This window comes from Nuphar pumila, chromosome 3, assembly GCF_984573655.1.
Source record: "Nuphar pumila chromosome 3, dmNupPumi1.hap1.1, whole genome shotgun sequence".
Lineage (NCBI taxonomy): Eukaryota > Viridiplantae > Streptophyta > Magnoliopsida > Nymphaeales > Nymphaeaceae > Nuphar > Nuphar pumila.
Genome location: NC_143251.1, coordinates 13,057,294 through 13,077,675, shown reverse-complemented (window position 1 = coordinate 13,077,675; position 20,382 = coordinate 13,057,294). Strand labels below are relative to the sequence as shown.

Here is a 20,382-nt window from a genome sequence, read left to right as displayed (position 1 = left end):
CGGTTATAGAAGACTCCCCCTCAAAAAACTTTGTTATTCCAGGGAACAAAAAAATGTCAGTGTTTTCTTTTGTTGTGATCTAATGGAATCTGACGTAGACCCCGATTCGAGGTCTGTGATCTTCTTCGACCTCTTATATTTCCCTCCTATTCTCGATTCAGGGTCTCTACCTTTTTTTATATCGAGGTCACCGAAAGGAAACTGAGAAGTGAAGGTTGACACAAAAAATTATTATTTTTTTGTTTTGTGTGACCCTTTGATATCTGTTGCAGACCTAAGATGGGGGTCTGTGCCTTATATTAGAGATCTTAAAAGAAAATGGGTGAGGTTTTTTTTTCATTTTAACTTGCAGGGGATGTTTCTGAATAATAAAAAAAATGATGAGAAAAAAAAAACATCGGGCAAACCCGATTCAACACTGTTTTCCCTCTATTATATATATATATATATATATATATATATATATATATATATATATATATATTGTAAACAGAAACATGGGTCATCGAAATCTGACGACCTGTCTCATACGCCTAATCAGCAGAGAGCATTGACCTTTTTGTCAAATTTGTTTTCTCGGTGACCGTTGATTGATGACTCGTGGCTTCAAGCGTTAAACGACAATCCAGAGATGACACTACGCACACCACCAACCTAAAGCTCTGATACCACTAAAGGATCGAGACTGATGTGCATGCAAATGAAGAAGCAGATATGGATAAATATGGCCTTCTTCAGGAGGGGATTTGCTTTTCTGAGTAAGCCCTCTCTCCCTTTATATAAGGGAGATAAAGTTGCTGAGTATTTACACCCTTCTGGGTAGCCGATAACCCAACATAAAGTGGGACTTGTCGATTTTCTCTCTAAAGAAAGAAAATCGGCAACTGTTTCACAGTTATGAGATTATCCAAAATGAAGCATGCTTCATTTTAGATAAGACCCTATTCTGGGTGATTTCACACGTTAGAGAGAGAGAGAGTGGGTCCACCTCTCCTTAACGCGTGAAACCCTCCATGAAACATGGCTACAGAGGTTATGTGTGACCAACAACATGCACATCTACACCGATGGCTTTTTCACATTATTTGAAGAGAAAAATGGTGTTGCACCCACCAGATGGATCGCAATCTAGACCCAACCTTAACACACCTGAATTAGGTCCATGCCTGGTCTTGCTGGGAGAGCTTTGGTTTGGTTAGGTGCCAACAAAAGTTAGTCTGGTAAATGCCCTATTTTTTTCTATAATGTAATTTAAACGGGTCAGATCTCGGGTTGGGATTGGTTAGAGTTGGATAACAGTGATCCATCAACAGTCCTACAAGGGTCCATATTCTCTAGCGGGTCTCTTGCTTTCTAAAACTTATCATGTTCTGGTCTTTCAGAATTCACCATTCGTGTGCAAGATTGAGGTAGCTAGCATTTGGATCCCTCGGACTTGAGATCTAAAAAATTGAAATTTGGTGTAGGCCTTGCACCAAATCGAGGTGTCCAAACTCTAAACCATAGATCCACATTTTTCAAGAGCCTAGGGCTCATTTTTTTATTCCAAATTCATGGGTTATCTCAGGCCAACAAAATGAAAGCATAAATCCGACTACATAATTTTAAAAGTTATTAAAAATCATATAAAATACTCGGGTCAAGCTGGATTGGGCCAGATATCCAACAAAAATTATAATTCAAATTCAGTTGATCCGAGAAATATTTGGATCAGCAAATTTTTATGGCCATAACCGAGTATTAGGTTTTAGGTTTCCTAATGCAAACCTGACTCTTTAACAACATATAAATATCGAAGACCAAAAGCATTTATTTTATTTTTAATCTTTTGTTTTTCAACACATCTTTCCACAAGGGCTCTGTATAGTTGGCTAGATGTGTTGGCTTAAAGTGTTAAGATGGAAGATGTCGAGCGTTCGATACTTGGGATGCATTTCCTTTACTACAAGGTCAAAACCAATAAAAAATTATCTGCGAATGGATGGGGGAGGAGTACTTGTGATTAAGAGTAAAGGCAAGATTATTATTTATAAAAATGTGCTTAAATTTATATATGTAAGCAATAAATAAAAATAGATCCAAACAACATCGTAAAGTTTATTACTACAAGCACCAAAACAGGGACATAGTCAATGTGGCACCTTTTGGCTCAAAATGATAAAGTTCTCTGTCGAAATCTTTGGGTGAGGTTATCAACACCAAGCCCTTACGGAACTCACCAGTGAAGGCACATGTACATCCAATGGGAGTCGAACCTGAGATGAAGGGATCTGCACCTTCTCCTTATGCTCGCTACCACTCAGGTGACACACGTGTTTTACCTTTTGGCTTGTAATGAACATCCAAAACCAAAATGAGTGGTTTTTGTTGGATCTTGGATTTGGATCCAAAATCCCAAGAGCTATAAAGGAGGGTGAACTCATTAAGATAATTCAATGAGTTTTATGGGTTGCATGTAATCTATAATATATGGGTTATAAAGTTTAATGGACATGTTAATAGTGGAGTTAAGTCCAATCATTCATGAATTCTTGTGTATAGATTCATGATCATGACAACAGGTGTGATAGAGACATTGGTTAGAAATGAGCTCAAGAAAAGTTTGAGAAGAAAACCTAACATGTGGAAAGGGTTGGAATAGATCAACTACTCATTTGATTTTATTTTTTGTAAATTTTACATTTAACAGCCTAACCTATGACAAAACTATGTTTAACCTTCTGTGTTTCAAAACTTTTCTAATAAGTGACTGAGTTTTTGGCATATTGCTTATGTGACACCGTTAAGTTATTTTTTTTTTTATCATTTGACTCCTATTGATTTATTGAAATGACACTTTAATCATTTTTTTTCAATGAATGTATCATAATTAAGGCTAAATAATTTGGGGATGGCAGTGGACCCACGATGAGGACACGAAATGGGGATGAAGGCGTGCGGGGATGAAGGTTAAAATCAAAATCTGTGTAGGGATGGAGGCAAAGATGGACTTACACTTTCTTTCGCCCTGCCCCATCCCCGTCTCGATCCCCTCCTTGCCCCACCCCATCCCCATCTCGATCCCCACCTTGCCTCACCCCATCCCCAATCCTTCTTTAAGGATGGCAGTGGACCGAGGGAAAACGGAGCTCCACCTTGCCTCGCCTTGTCCCGTTTCGATCAATATAGAGGACATGAAACAGGGATGAAAGTCAAAATCAAAACCCGTGCAGGGATGGACTTACGCTTTCTTCCACCTCACCCCATCCTCGTCTTGATCCCCACATTGCCCCGCCCCACCCCGCTCCATCATCAATCATTCTTTAGGGATGACAGTAGACCGAGGGGAAACGGAGCCCTGCCTCACCCCATTTGGACCGGAGATGGAGAACATGAAATGGGGATGGAAGACAGGATTTTGAGACGGGGCAGTGGTGGAGACCTTGTACCTAGCCCTCACCTTGGTCCACTGCCATCCCTAATCAAGTCCAGCTGACTGTTTAAAATGATACTTTAACCATTCTCCTTTTTAAAGGACTGAATGCAACTCTTTGTAGTTGTGGTACGGTTAAGGTTAAATCAGTAACTTTATCAATAAAAGTGATACTAACGACCGTATGAGCAATATGCTGAAAACACGAGCGCCTATTCAAAAAGTTTTGAAGCTGGGACAGTTACACAAAATTTTATCATAGATTAGGCAGTTAAACTTAAATTCTCTTTATTTTTTCATTAGCAAATATGATGTTTTTTCTGTGACCCAAGAAAATAACAACTCAGAATGTTTCCATGTGATTGGCTATGTACACTTAAAGAGAGGAGTCCGGTCCTTATTTCTTCAAATAGGGATCCACTAATCTCTTAACTCATCTCCTATGTGTTCTCAGCCAATCACAAGCATAGTGGATCCCAGTTGCTTTTCTTCTTTGCTTGATATTGACAGATATGGAAAACAAAAATATTGAAATTGGAGGCAAGAAAGGGACATCTTGGTTAATCAATGGTGTAAGTCAAACTCACATCAACACATTCTTTGTGGACAACTGACAATTACTTGATTGCTCTGAATATCCATACCCGGATCCTATTAGGATTGCATGAACCAGACCCGGACGATACGGGTAAAATAATATTTTTTATTTTTATATTCAATGCACAAAAAAATTGTGTTTTGATCAAGTTTTTTAAAGGCATGAAGCTTATTGAGGCATTTAAAAAAAAATGAAAGAAGTGCAAGCATAAAAAAAATCTACAACTAATAAAATAGAGTAGTTATTCTGCAAAAGTTATATTAATAATAATAAGAATAAATAAAATGATAATATATTCATTCCAAATATATAAAGAAGAAAGATAAAAAGTTATTTATCCATTTTTTAATTTATTTGTCCAACTCCTACATATACAAGAACATAAAATACAATATAATGTGATCAAACAAGTATTCAGATAAAAAATACCTGAAATCAGTTAAAGACAATACTTTATTAAAATATGAAAAGTAATTACCTTCAATGTGGAGGGTATTCCACTCTTTTTTGGTTTTTTGCTCATCATCTAACAATAGGCAAAGAATACCATTAGAGCCGCTCTTCTTTTTTTTTGAAATGGCAAAGTAATAGGTAACTTAACCAAAACATAAAAAAAAAATGTAAATAGATTTAGCCCCAAAAACAAAAAAGATAAATGGTAAAAGAAAGGAGTAAATTGCCTTACATCAAATCGGTGCCACTCCTCCCCTATGTTCATCCTTATCTTCGTACCCCTCTTTGGGATTTCATTGATGCATGTTGTTTTGATCAAATGGGACTCCCCAAATGTGATCGAAGATCAACATACTTTTTGGCCATTCAAAAATCAACTGTTGACAAAACACAAAATTTTGTCATTTAAAAAATCATATTTTCCGTTGAAAAAAATATGATCCAATCCTCATCTGATCGTGTTGCATTGCAACTCTGGGTTAATTCATATAAATCGACCATGTCAAATCCATCTATAGGGTCTGATTTGATCAAAACAACTTTAATCATAAGATTTAAGATTGGGGATGTCGAGCAGAACTGAATTCACCTTTCATAGGCAATCTCATAGAGGTCGTTCCCTTTTGTGCCAACCACAATAAAAAACCAAAGGAGCATGGGCCTCACAAAGGCGTGGGCCCCTCATGAGCATTGGTCCACACAACCAGTGTTGTGAGAGGCGTAGGCCTCAGTACCTGAAGCGTACGCCTCAGAGCGAGGCGCACACTCAAGGTACTGAGGCGTGCTGTGATGTGCAAATTGCCCCTCATCAACCTCCAGAATCCCCTCCTTCATCCCCAAGTCTTCCTCCTCCACCTGATTCGCCGGCTGTGCTAACCCCAAGTGCCGGTGGATCCACCGCCACGTGCCGGCCAACTGCTCCTCCGCCGTTCCCTGCCTCCCCTCCCACCGCTTCACTTCCATGCCAGTTGTGAGAGGCGTACGCCTCAGTACCAGAGGCGAAGCGCAGGCTCAACGCCTCGCTTCGCCTCATCGCATTTAACAACCTTGCACACAATGCCCTTAAAAACCTGAAAAGATCAGGTGCAATATGATTGCACAAATATTTGTGCACTAAGCACCTGATCACCCTCCATCTTGGGACAGGCCTGTCAAGCCTCATGGAGGGCGATCAAGTGCCTAATGCACAAATTTTGTGCCATGTGATTGCACCCGATCCGGACTCCTTAAAAACCATGATTTTGACATACCACCTGATCCAGCCAGAGTTCACAAATACTAATTTTTTTTATTAGGCAGACCCCGGATTCGAACTTACAACAAGCGGAGCCCCCCGCTAGTAGTTCATATATAACTACTATTCTTACTACAGGATGCGGGAGAATAGTTGTTGGATCATACAGCCAGATGTGGATTTCGGGATCAAGTTCATCATAGATGGATTTATATTTGGATCAGATGGGTCGCTCTCATATTTAGTTTGAACATGATGCTCTCTCTCTCTCTCTAATCCAGGATCCGTGTCTCGAACCCATTTTTGATTGGATCCTTCAAGTTGGATCAGGATTCTCTTAAGGAATCCAGAGCTGGAGTACTCGGATCTAATGTGACGAATGTCTGACATGTCCCATTATTTTATCCCTTGGACCTTCGTACTTTTCAGCTGCCAGTCAACACACGAGTTTTGTTGGTTCAATGTTGCTACCGGTCCAAAAGCTGTATAAATGAACGATACGACTGCTGTCAACCTACCCATTCAAATTGACTTATCCACTGATCTGGTTTAATGCAACGATCCATACTCTGATCTTCTAGAATCTGGTTCGCAAATGAATTGGATTTGTTAGAGCACCGATCCCACTCAATGTGTTATTCATGGATAAGATCCGAATGTACATTCAGACGGGTAGTGATTGGACCTTTTCAGATCCAGACATATTTGGACTAGTATTCGGATCTACATGATCCAGCCCGTATCAGCGCTAAGGTCCCGCAGAAGACGGTTAGGAGAGAGCGTGAACGAGTACGAATCCCATCATTTGACATATGAGGGGGTTCCGTCCTACAGTCAATCTTAGCCGTCCAGATTCATCAGGTTAATGCAGAAGCCCCGCGTAGTGGTGGACGTAAGTACAATTCCGCCGTTGGGAAGTTTGAATCACTCTCACTGCGTCGAAGCAACGGCAAAGGGAATGTAGACGTTTCGCTCCTCGCTTCTTCTTCTTCTCGTCCATCTCACCGAAGACAGACGTCTCTTTCTCTTTCTCCCTCTCTGGTTGCAGCGATCCTCCGGGAGCGCACTCTCCGGAGAGTCGTGGTTAGGTAGGAGAGAGAGAGAGTAATGGCTACCGACGGAGAGGAAGATTCCGACGGAGCAATCATCAGTGAGCCCTTGCTTGAGCGGCACCGGCTGACGCTCCGACGGCCGCCGTCTGGCACGAACACGACCTCTCAGGTCGCCCTCATCGGTGCCAACGTCTGCCCGATCCAGAGCTTGGATTACGAGTGAGTGCTCTCTCTCTCAAACTAGATAAAGATTCGATCTTTTTCTATATCGAGAGATTGAGGCTTTATGTTTCCTTCTTTTCTTCGAATTTCCCGCGATCTCGTTACTTCCAGCCGAATTCTGCCTCGGCTCTCGAGAATCGATGCGCTTTTCATGTTATCTTGCCTTAGCCGACCTTGAATTTGTTGAAGCATTGGTGAATTTAGCGTTGTTTTTTGTTTAGCTAGAAAATTAAGTAGATCGATCTGAAGGTTTGCTTATTGCGAATTTTTATCTTTTTTAAGACCTTAAAAATAAAAAAAAAATCAGTATCATCAGGCTTTTCTCTGAATGAATTTAACTTGAATTAGTGGAGATTCTATTTCTAGCGTTCTTCTTCCCTGATCTGTGCTCTCTTAGAAATTTCTGCGTTTTGTGATTCTGTGATCTCTGTTTGGGATTTTTTTCTTCTAATTTTGGGTTTAATTTTCTGCATTTTCACCTTAATTTTACTCTTTTTAATCCTCTGTTTGGGATTTTTTTTTACTTGTTTTATCGTGGATACAGAGAGCATTTGCTGAGATAGTTACTTTTAATCGTGATTGATGCTAATAATATCTAAATTGATATTTTTCCTCTGTCAAAGCAATCGAATCTAGAAAAGGAAGCATTTTTTCTCTGTTTTTGGCATTCAATATTTTATGCGGCGATATGCTTTACAGGATCATTGAGAATGACTTCTTCAAGCACGACTGGCGTTGCCGGGAGCGAGTTCAAATATATCAGTATGTTGTTCTCAAGTGGACCATTTGCTTTCTGATCGGCATTACTACGGGCCTTGTCGGGTTCTTCAATAACCTAGCTATTGAGAACATTTCCGGGATCAAGTTTTATTTTACTTCTTTAATGATGTATCGAAAGCGGTTAGTATATTCTGTTGCATCAATGGAAATAAAGCCTTTCTAGTTGCCTTTTCATTAATAAGAGTTCATTATGCTGGCTGCAGGTATTATCTCGCTTTCGGAGTGTTTGCTGGGACCAACTTTGTTCTGGTTCTGTTCTCGTCAATCATAACAGCATACATTGCTCCAACAGCATCAGGATCTGGTATACCAGAAGTCAAGGCTTATCTCAATGGTGTGGACGCACCAGGAATCTTTTCTCTGCGCACTCTGCTTGTGAAAGTAAGCTTGGAACAAAATCAATTTACTAATGTCCTTTTGCCGCCTCTGTTCTGTTTTCTGATAAGTTGTTGCTTGCGGAACAAATTGAATCTAGTGAATTTTTTCTCCTGTTTATGAGTGAAAGGATTTCAAGTGTCTGCCTCCATATAAAGTGGAGTATGGATTTATTTCTGCAACATTATGAAGGTTATTTTAGGACTCGCTTGATCACCCTATGATGCCATAATGATTATGATAACAAAATATCTAGGAGCATTTCCTATACGCATATGACCTCTTTTTTTTCCTATTTAATTGGATTTTTGAATTCGATTAATTTTTTTTTTAAAGGCAAGCTGGGGCTAGGCAGACCCCTGCCAGTTATACAACTATACCATTGGGTTTTGAACCTGCAACGTCCCAACACAAGGTGGCGTGCACCAGCTGCTCCTACCAGACAAGCGGAGCCCCCGTTGGTATTGAATTCTATTAGTTAATATGCCTTGCTCTAACTAGTTTCATGAAGGATTTTCCATTTTGTGAATGGCTCGTAACTTCATTATGATAGCATCAGTTTTCACGATGTTAAAATGTTTTAACTTCCGCTCAAATCATTCAAGTAGTAGCATTTATTGTCAATGACTTTCAAGTCAACCATCTTTTTTTTTCATGTTGTGACTTTGGTGCAAAATGGAATGGAGTCAATTTTCCTGTTGTTGGATGATATTGGTTGTTTTATATGGAAGCTATGTTTGGATTTCTCGGTTAAAATTATGTTTCTCACTAATCAATCTGCCTTATGCTTTTTGCAATCTGATCACCATGATGTGGGTAAAGTAAATGTAATAATGTGCTTTTATTTTGTATAAGCATAAACGTTAAAAGTCCAGGCGTATGCAAACTCTTTGGTCCCCTGTTCACTGTTGATTGCAGATAGTTGGGACTATTGGTGCTGTGTCATCTTCACTCTATGTGGGTATGGCTGGTCCATTGGTGCATACTGGTGCCTGCATTGCAGCACTCTTGGGACAAGGAGGATCCAAGAAATACGGCTTAACGTGCAGGTGGATACGTCAGTTCAAAAATGATAGAGATAGGCGGGATTTTGTAACATGCGGCTCTGCTTCTGGAATTGCTGCTGCATTCCGAGCACCTGTTGGAGGTCTCCTATTCGCCCTTGAGGAATTATCATCTTGGTACTGAACTTGTTGGTTTTGGCTTTTAGTAAAGATCTGGATTTCATTTTGCTATTATGAGAATATGTTGCAACTTGAAAACGGTTAAGTTCATTTTTCTGCAAATTATGCTTATAGATCATGATAATGGTAGATAAAGATGACTAAACCGTTTCATGCTGGAGGAATGCCTTCTTTTTTTGCCTGGTTTAGCAAACCATACTCGTAACATGCATTAACCTGAAATCCAAGCAGAGCCCATTGAATCGTTATTCACAAATCATTTATTGTTCACAGGTGAGACCATCATCTTTGCAGATAATAACAGATCTTTCTAACAAGTGTTAACAGGTTGAGCCATGTAATCCTTTCCACAAATCTTCTGCAAATGCTATTACTCAGTTAAAGTTGTTTAAGTTCACTGAGTTGGGTCATTCATAGGCAAATTTGCTAGTTCCCAAAACATGACTCGGAAACAGATGGTGTTTGATGTATGTCACTATCTTTTTCTCTTTGGTGGATGTGCTGATGTTTTCTGTTTGTTTTCCAGGCGGCGGAGTTCCCTCCTTTGGAGAACATTTTTCACAACAGCAATAGTTGCTGTTGTCCTTGGTGCGCTAGTTCAAGTCTGCAATACTGGCAAGTGTGGCTTGTTTGGGGAAGGTGGTTTGATCATGTTTGATGTGACTTCAGTGGATACTGAATATCACCTAATTGATCTGCCTCCCGTGATACTTCTTGGAGTTATTGGAGGGGTTCTGGGAAGCGTCTATAATTATCTCCTGGACAAGGTTCTTAGATTTTACAGTCTCCTTAATAAGTAAGGTTCCTTCTGAACATCACTTGTTAAAAATTAATCTTTCATAATTTTATTTTTGAACATTAATTTGTTAAAGCTTGGTTTCTTATGAGAAAAATTTAGTGAACGGGAAAAATAATTTATGCTCATTTTGTGCTCAAGTAACTTTTTTCACTTACATGCCAATACATGTAATCCACAAGCTTTCCTTGAGAATCTATGTTTCTTTTTGCAGGAAAAATGTTGCATACAAAGTGCTCCTTTCTTGTGCACTTTCTGTCTGCACTTCATGTTGCCTGTTTGGTTTACCATGGTTAGCCCGGTGCACTGTTTGCCCAACTGATACTAAGGAATCATGCCATACACAAAACACATCTGGGAATTTCCAGAAATTTCAGTGCCCGGATGGTTACTACAATGATCTTGCCAGCCTATTTTTCAACACCAATGATGATGCTATAAGGAACCTTTTCAGATCTGGTACAGATAATGAGTTCCACTCTTCATCAATCCTTCTGTTCTTTTTTGTGACCTACATTCTTGGAATCTTGGCCAGTGGTGCAGTACTTCCATCTGGCCTGTTTATACCCATTATCTTGGCAGGAGCTACATATGGGCGCTTTGTTGGGATGGTGATGGGAACAGCCACTACACTTGACCACGGACTCTTTGCGATACTTGGAGCTGCATCTTTCCTGGGAGGTTCAATGAGAGCAACGGTTTCTTTGTGCGTGATCGTCGTAGAACTCACTAATGATATGAAGATGCTTCCACTGGTCATGCTGGTTCTGCTCATATCTAAAACAGTGGCCGACGCCTTCAACGGCAAAATCTTTGATCAGATTGTGAGAATGAAGGGGCTTCCATATCTTGGGGCCGACCCGGAGCCTTACATGTGGCAACTGACTGTAAGTGATGTTATCATTGGCCCTCTGTGGACCTTAAATGGAGTAGAGAGAGTAAGTCAGATAGTGCATATACTCAAAACAACAAAGCACAATGGGTTCCCTGTGATTGATCATCCTCCATTTTCAGATTCACCAGAATTATTTGGCCTGGTCCTCCGGGCGCATCTCCTTGTGTTGCTGAAGAAGAAAGTTTTCTCAGGGACATGCACCCTCCTTACACATGAGAATGCTCCTCAGAAGGTCTCCTGTGATGATTTTGCAAAGCCTGGTTCCGGTAGAGTTGACGACATCGAAGATATAGAATTGACAGTGGAAGAATTGGAAATGTACATTGATTTGCACCCCTTCACAAATGCGTCGCCTTACACAGTTGTTGAGACAATGTCACTGGCGAAGGCACTCGTACTGTTCAGGCAGCTCGGTCTGCGGCATATGTTGGTTGTGCCAAAGTCATGTGGAGTAAGATACTCTTCCTGCCGAGGTTTTCTGCCGCTACTGTTTTCTTTTTTTTTTTATTTGTAGTTGGAGAAACCGCCCCAAGCTCAGAGACCTAGCGGTGCTGGCTCAGCCTGCCGTACTAACGGTCTATGTCCATGTCGGCATAAAACTCCCAGGGGCTTACCCCTCTACTCCAGGGAGTCGCCAAACTTGGGCTTACGCAGGTGACACCCATGAGATTTGAACCTAGACTGTTCGGTCAAATGGTCTAATCCCTATCCCACTAAGCCAAACCCCTTGGGTCGTGCCTCTACTGTTGTTACTATGCTGTTTACTCCAATTATCAATCATGAACTCTTAAGGTTGCATCTGGTTTCTGAAATCTTGCCTTTAATTGCATTATTCTTGATTTGTACTCATTGCAGGGGGCTCCTGTTTTGGGTATACTGACCAGACATGATTTTATTCCTGAGCACATCCTAGGTCTATATCCATATCTGAAAAGGTGCAAGGGGAAGTATCTGCGGTTTCATCATCCTTCTTTGATTAAATGGTTTAATCCAATTGAGCCCCAGGCCTAACTCCTCGTATTAGACCATGTTAAAGTTTTCTGATGAGCTTCACAAAGCAACAAATTTAGTTCAATTTGCAACAGGAATTCAAAGAGGCAGAAATCATCTCTGAGCTTGCGACGCGCCAAAGTTGCCTTGAAGACGATGGCTCTCCGTTATCATGTATTTCAGGCTGGGCCAACAATTTGTGTTTTGATGTCTTTGCATGCTTTGACATTTTTTTTTGTATGAAATTTGTTCTGAATGAGGGAAAGTACGAGGTGTAATGTTGTTGCTATGTACTAATCCGAAGTGATCCTATGTTGCTTGAAACACTGTCGAGAGAGAGAGAGAGATGCAGTTCAATCTTGAATAGAAAAGGGTGTGTCATGTGTGAAAGTAACCTGACCTACCTAGCAAGTGTGCAACTGAAATGTTTTGCAGTAAGGGGAGTTGAAAATGACAGGAGGGCTTGGTGTACTGTACCACAAAACTGACGTGTTTTTTAAAATGCCTCACAATTTATTAAATTCTTAAAAATGAACAATATCTTAGGTTTTCAAAATTTTTTACCGGTTTTACCCCTTACATGTACACATTTTTAATTTTTGCACGTCATGACACTAAAATAATACACGAACGAAACTCGTCAACAAAATCATATTAGAGGTTACAATATTAAAAAAAATTGCAAAATTCCAAACAATTTGTGAATTTCACGCAATCACTAGCAAAAATCATAAAATTTGTGAATTTTTGATAATTATGAAATTGTAAACAAATATCGCATGAAGTATTGTGAAATTATGAAAAATTATGAAAGTCTGATATTGTGAAATTTCTTATTCAAATCGCACCTGTATTGCAAAATTATTTTTTCTTGCAAAATTTTGTCTCATATAAATGCGAGTTTAGTTTTTTTTTTCATTTATATCCATAAAGAACGATAACTCCAATCTTCCTATCTCTAGAACCCCAACCCTTCTGGCTATTCCTGTGAAAGTTGTTCACTCCACCTCGTGCAAGGTTGAAGTATCCTTCTCTTTCACTTCTTCGATTAACTATTAAGGTGAGTTTCATACTATGTATCTATTGTTTTGTTGTTTTTCTTTCTATTTACAACATATTTTATTTTTCTTTTTGTTTGTTTGGTTGTTGTTGTGGACTTACTATGTATGTTTCACTGTTGTGAATGTTAGCCTACGTAAACATGTAATATTTGTCACCGGATTTACTGTTTAAGGTTTATGATCTTTAGAGATTTTTGCAGGTAATATCTATTATTTTGTTCTTTTTCTTTACAATATAGTTTCTTCTTCTTTTTGTTTGGTTGTTGTCGTGGACTTATTATGTATGTTTCACTGTTTAGGGTTTATGCTTTTTAGAGATTTTTGCATGAAACATGAAAGAATGAATACCTCTAACAAAACCAAAACACCTGTAATATTTTTTCTGATAGTCTTGCACTCAGACAAACATGCATACATATGTGCAAGAACGACAACTCCCCATGCATATTCATTAGTGAAAGTCAATAGTTGCAATAATTCTAAGTATAATCCATGAATCATCTTCCCACACGAGTCGATGAATAAGCATGCACAAAAAAAGTATAACAAGAATGCTCTGATGTTCTATGGATTCTTTCCGCCCTTCCCTCTAAAAGTTGGCACAAGCTTATCACCAGAACTCTTTATCAATGTGGGGTCATAGTGGTTTCTCAACCATGAAAACTTGACCCTAGCATCATCCACATCTATGGGGACATGAACCAAATCTTTAAATTACTCCCAATGACATCGAGTCACTGGCATTCTATGGCAATTCAATCCGGCTATTCGTGTCATATCCTCTAATGCAATTGTCATATCAACGTCTCTGAAAATGAATGTGTTTGAAGACATACTTCAAAACTGCACAATAAAATCTACGAGACTATGGCTGATGTTCCATAGGGCATTCTTCAATTTTTTTTTGAAAATATATTTGATTCGACAAATCCTTATGGGACTCTGTTACTGCTAGAAACCACGAGTATACTTTGTGCCAGAAGAATTGATGCATGCAGGTTAATGCAGGCTGATGCGGCTGCAATTACACATGCACATATTCAGTAGTTGTAACATTTTTATTGATTGAAATGCAAGTACATAAACACACAAATAAATACATTGTTGTACATATATATATATATACACACACACACAAATACTTTTTTGTTTTTGTTTTTGAAACTCGAAGATGTTTTAAACCTTTTATGTTCATGAATTAAGCTTACACACGCACAAAAATACCAAGTGGTTCCTCAATGCTTACAAACATCAAGTGGTAGTTATATACAAAATAAATACAAAAAAGTATACGTCCCTCGACACTGAATATTATTTATTGTTGCGACCTCCTACTTGAAACATGCACTCTCATCGAAGGAGGGGGATGAGGAACCTCCCGTGCACTATGCAGTATCACATTGCTCTCCTTTGCTTTCAAGCCCTCACTCTGCTCTGCCTACATGTCCTCACTCGGCTCTACCTTTGGGTCCATAATCACATCTTCTGTCTGAGGACCCTCCATAATTTCCCCAACCCTAACCTCACTCTCCTCCACATCTAGGTGATTACTCTCCTTCAATTCAAAGATATCCTAAATAACAACCTCTATCTTCATCTCGCCACTACCACTAAAAGTGGTCATGTCTCCATTTTTTTCAAGTCAAGGTATCGAAGTTGGCAACAACCTCATCATAAGCCAATGGCTTAAACTGCTTCACCAATGACTCTCCCTCCCCTTCTTTCGATGCTTATGTGATGGGAGGCAAATATTTGGTTGTACTATTATCAACTTTTTTTGCAGATTCAGCACCACTTTATGGGCCAGTCTGAAAATTTTAACAGCTCATTAGTTGGAACTGCATACGTCTACTTGGATAAGCACAGATTTCTATGTTGTAGATCGTTGAAGCTATATTTTTTGTGGAAAAGATTTGACAATCAGATTTTTTGTGTAAGAGCAGGATCCCTCTCTATCAGAGTGACAAGTCTATTGTGTGTGTCAAGATATGTCTTATGAAACACCGTGTAATCGTCGAATGCTACATGTCCTTCAAGATTATTTTGCCTGTTAGGTTGATTATGCACAGTGTTATTTTTCTTCTTTGTGATGATCTGTGGAGAGAAAATTTATACTCATGTTTGCTATGCATGATCATGACTTGGCAAAACCTGAAGGGTTTTGTAAGTTTGCTACCCAGCTCCGGCCACCACTAACGCACACCACCCAGCACCGGCCACCATCGGCGCACGCCACCTAGCATCGGCCACCATCGTCGCACGCCACCCAGTATCAGCCACCATCGTTGTTGGTCTCTCTCTCTCTCTCTCTCTCTCTCTCTCTCTCTCTCTCTCTCTCTCTCTCTCTCTCTCTCTCTCTCTCAACACTCCCAAACCCTTAGCCCCACCCCCATCATCGGCCACCACTGTCGCACGCCACCCAACACCGGCCACCACCGACGACCACAAGCCCTCGCCTTCTCTCAGCCTCTAGTGAGTGTTGTCAGTGACCCAGCCTCTGCAAGGAGCTTTGGTGCTGCCGGCGACCTAGTCTTTCCCTCAGCAACACTTCACAATAGGGCCCCTGACACCGACCATGAGGTGGAAGCAAGCCTCCTGTAGCACGGCCAGATCGAACGGAAGAACTTGAGTTTCTGGCCTCTTCCTTCACGATTGGGGCTTTTCCTGCGTGGTGGTTTCCGGCCTCTTCCCTCACGATTGGAGCTTTTCCTGCACGGTGGTTTCTGGTCTCTTCCCTCACAATTGGGGCTTTTCCTGCATGGTGGTTTTCGGCCTCTTCTCTCACAATTGGGACATTTTCCTGCATGGTGGTTTCTTTCTATGTTTGTTTTTTCCAGGAAACACCGACGACTGTTCGTCAGAGAACCCTACACGATCTTCGGTTTCCAAGCACTATTGAGGCCCCCAGGTATGATTTCCTCACATAAATAGGATCTATCTGATTTGATCACTATTTTTTATTGTGCTGCATTTCAATTTTGGTTATGATTCATCACCAAGGTTTTTTTTTGGTGTAAATCTCTTTTTTTCTCTTTATGTTCGGTCCCAAGCCCTAATAAAGGAGGAGGGTTGCGGTAGGCCAGTGTCAGCGAGCATAAAAACTTAGTCACACCCTTTTTGAATATGAACCAATATGAGAATTTTGTTAGGGCATTCCCTACTGAGTGACGCGTTGTACTCTATAGGCTCAGAGGTAGTGATAAATGGCCAAGGGTTGCTAGGTCATCGCCCAGGAGCGACGGGTGACACCGATGCCCGAGTGTGGTGTCAAATAGGCAAGGGTTCCCTCACTTTGTTGGACGGGTGAAGGTAAAGACGATAGTTCAAGACAAGAAAATTAGGTTAGCCACTTGGAACATAGGGTCTTTAACTGGTAAGTTGGTAGAGTTAGTAGATGTTATGTGTAGGAGAAAGATTGATATTTTATGTTTACAAGAGACTAAATGGGTAGGTGAGACGGCAAAAGTGATAGACCCTTGGGGATATAAGATTTGGTATACAGGAATAAATAGGAATAGGAATGGAGTAAGGATTGTTATTAGTCGTGAGTTTATAGATAATGTAGTTGAGGTCCGTAGGAAGGGTGATATGATTTTACTTATTAAATTGATATTAGGTACGGATATTATTAATATTATTAGTGTTTATGCACCTCAAGTAGGTTTAGATGTTTCCATCAAGCGTCAATTTTGGGAAGATTTAGATGGAGTAGTATAAGGGATATCTCATGGAGAAAAGATTTTCATCGGCGGTGACCTTAATATGGATGGATTTGAGAGTATCCATGGAGGCTATGGTATAGGAGAAAGAAACGAAAGTGGAGAAAGGATTTTAGATTTTGGTTTGTCCTATGATATGATCTTAGCCAACACTTGGTTTAGGAAGAGGGAGTCTCACCTAGTAACATTTAAAAGTGGGGTTAATACGAGTCAGATAGTTTTTTTCCTACTTAAAAAGAGATATAAGGGTTGTTGCATCGATTGTAAGGTTATACCGAGAGAAAGTGTAGCTACACAATATAGAGTCTTAATTTTAGATCTTAGAATTAAAAAATGTTGCAAAAGGGATAGACATAGGATAGACCCTAGAATTAAGTGGTGGGCACTGAAAGAAGCTAAACAAGGAATGTTTGTAGAACAGGTAGTTAAGGAAGTTGATTGGTGTCTTGAGGAGGATTCAGAATCAATGTGGAATATGATAGCTTGTTGCATGAGAAAGGTGGCTAAGGAGGTATTGGGTGAGTCTAAAGGCGGTGCACCGCTACGTAAGGATACATCATGGTGGAACAAGGATGTCAAATTAGCTATTAAGGTTAAAAGAGAGTGTTATAGAAATCTAAGTAAAAGTCGTGATAATGAGAATTTGGAAAAGTATATGATAGCAAAGAAGGAAGCTAAGAAAGTAGTTCGAAACGCAAGGGATAAGGTATATAAGGAGGTTTATGACAAGTTGGATACCAAAGAGGGCGAGAAAGATATTTATAGGCTTGCAAAGATGAAAGATAGGAAATCAAGGGATCTGGGTATGATTAGATGCATCAAAGATGAAACTCAAAGGGTTTTAGTCAAAGATGAGGAGATTAAGGAGAGATGAAAAGATTATTTTGATAAGCTTTTTAATGGAAGTCATGCTCAGGATCTTGGAGACTTCTCCATTCCTTTTCATGAGATGAATCGTGACTTCATGCGCTAGATTCAAAAGAAAGAAATTACAGTGGCTTTAAAGAAAATGAAATCAAGAAAGGCAGTTGAACCAGATGGTATACCTATCGAGGCTTGGAAATGCTTGGGTGAGAGTGATTTAAAATGGTTGACAAATCTTTTTAACAAGATTTGGTAGACAAATAAGATGCCTAACGAGTGGAGGAAGAGTACTTTGGTGCCTCTATATAAGAATAAGGGTGACATACAAGATTGCACAAATTATCATGGTATAAAACTCATGAGTCATACTATGAAACTTTGAGAGAGGGTGATTGAGCATAGGTTGAGGAAGGTTGTCATGATATCGGAGAATCAATTTGGTTTTATGCCTGAAAGATCAACTATGAAAGCTATACATCTTCTTAGACAAATTATTGAGAGATATAGAGAGAGAAACAAAGATTTGCATATGGTTTTTATTGATTTAGAGAAGGCATACGATAGAGTACCTAGGGATGTTCTATGGTGGACAATGATGAAGAAATGTGTTTCTCTCAAGTACATTAGTATAATTAAAGATATGTACGAAGGAGTAGTAACCAATGTCCGTACTTGTGGAGGGGTGACTTGTGGAGGGGTGACAAACAATTTTCCTATAACAGTTGGGTTACATCAAGGATCTACATTAAGCCCTTTCCTATTTGCTATAGTGATGGATGAGCTTACGAAAACAATTCAAGAAAATGTGCCCTGGTGTATGTTGTTTGCTGATAATATTGTTTTGATTGATGAGTCTAGAGTTGGGGTTAATGCTAAGTTAGAATTATGGAGACAGACATTGGAAGCAAGAGGTTTTACGTTGAGTAAAAGTAAGACAAAATATATGGAATGTCGGTTTAGTAAGCAACGCTGTAGTGATGAGAGTGTAGTGAAGCTTGGCGAGCAAGAAATATCGGTGGATGACTATTTCAAATATTTGGGATCTATCATTCAAAAGGATGGAGAAATTGATGGAGATGTAAACCATAGGATAAAGGTTGGGTGGATGAAATGGAAAAGTGCAACTGGAGTGTTATGCGATCGTAGAATGCCATTGCGGTTGAAGGGAAAGTTTTATAGGACGACAATTAGGCCCGCTTTACTATATGGTACGGAATGCTGGGCTGCAAAGAGACATCATATTCAAAAAATGAGTGTAGCTGAGATGCGTATACTTCGATGGATGTGTGGAAATACAATAAAAGATAAGATTTGAAACGAGGAGATACGTAAGAAGGTAGGCGTTGCATCCATTGAAAATAAGATGAGAGAAAATCGTTTACGGTAGTTTGGGCATATTCGGCAAAGGCCTAATGATGCTCCAGTTAGAAGGATGGAGAAATGGCAAAATATATTAGTTAAAAGAGGTCGGGGTAGGCCTAAGAAGACTTGAATGGAGATGATAGGAAAGGATATGAATGCTTTGAACCTCACCGAGGACATGGCATTGGATAGAAATGATTGGAGAAGAAAGATTCATGTGGAGGACCCAGAATAATTTTCTTTTTTGGTTCATATCGCCGACCCCAATTGTTTTGGGATGAAGGTGTAGTTGTTGTTGTTGTGTCATCTCATAATAAAAAAACTTAATTTCTATGATAACTACAGTAAACTGGATAATATACATTTAAAGACAAAAAAAAACTTGGTTGGCCTTACCGATAATATACATGCAAAAAACTTTTGTGTCATCTCGTAATAAAAAATGATAACAGTAAACTGGATAATATACATGCAAAAATCGAGAAAACAAACATACAATATTCTATATACCAAAAAAATTGAAAAATAACTGATTAAAATGGATAATATGCATACAAAAACATATCGAGGGACATAACTAACACACAACCAATTAAAAAAAAAGTTTTTTCCAAAAAAACAACAATGAAAAACTATTCAATAGAAAACCTAGTCGTAAACTCGGTTGAGGAATGCTGATAAAGTCACTATCAATCGTTTTACTAAAAACTCATCAGAGGAGAGCCAAAATTCAAGGTTTTCCACCGCTAGTGAACCGCTGATGATTAGGGATTTTCGCAAAATCACCGCCCATCAAAATATTCGTCTGAATGTCATCGGAATGTTGTTAGAATATTGTTGAAAGATCATCAAAAGGATTGGGGACCACCAATTGGAGACTACAAGAATGCTACATGTTGTGAAAATAGGGCATCTAGATGAAAAAAAGGGGTTGAGAAGCAAAGTGTCATTTATATAGGACGAAATTGTGCAATATTAGATTGTCTTAATTTTTCATAATTTTACAATACCTCATGTGATACTTGTCCGTAATTTCACAATTATCGAATTTTTGCAAATGTTATGATTTTTGCTGGTGATCACGAAACTTGTCCCGAGTTTTGCAAATTGTTTAAAATTTTGCAATCTTTTTTGAAATATCACAACCTCCAATATAATTTTGTTGATGAGTTCCATCTGTGTATTATTTTTGTGTCATGATGTGAGAAAATAAAAAAAAATCACCTGCGAGGGGTAAAACCAGCAAAAAAAAAATTGATATCTCATGATATTATCCATTCGACGAAGTTGATAAATTGTGAGGCATTTTTTGAAAATGCTTCATTTTTGCTATACATTAAGGTCATTTTTTGAAAGAAGGCTTTGAATTTTGCTTGGTGAATTAA

General features: G+C 39.3%; 1 protein-coding gene across 2 annotated transcripts; it reads left to right on the top strand.

Annotated features, from left to right (window-relative positions):
• Positions 1-6,618: 6,618 nt before the first annotated feature.
• On the top strand, positions 6,619-12,315 carry LOC149842022 (putative chloride channel-like protein CLC-g). Of its 2 annotated transcripts, XM_090001251.1 has the most exons (8): positions 6,624-6,968; positions 7,671-7,871; positions 7,955-8,132; positions 9,045-9,307; positions 9,837-10,106; positions 10,321-10,565; positions 10,689-11,452; positions 11,857-12,170. In XM_090001251.1, exons 1-8 carry the CDS (start codon positions 6,805-6,807, stop codon positions 12,010-12,012), a joined length of 2,241 nt encoding a protein of 746 aa, XP_089857377.1. In that variant the 5' UTR covers positions 6,624-6,804; the 3' UTR covers positions 12,013-12,170. The 2 variants fall into 2 exon arrangements, with proteins under 2 accessions (XP_089857376.1, XP_089857377.1); XM_090001250.1 differs by having other exon boundaries at positions 6,619-6,968; positions 10,321-11,452; positions 11,857-12,315.
• Positions 12,316-20,382: the final 8,067 nt, after the last annotated feature.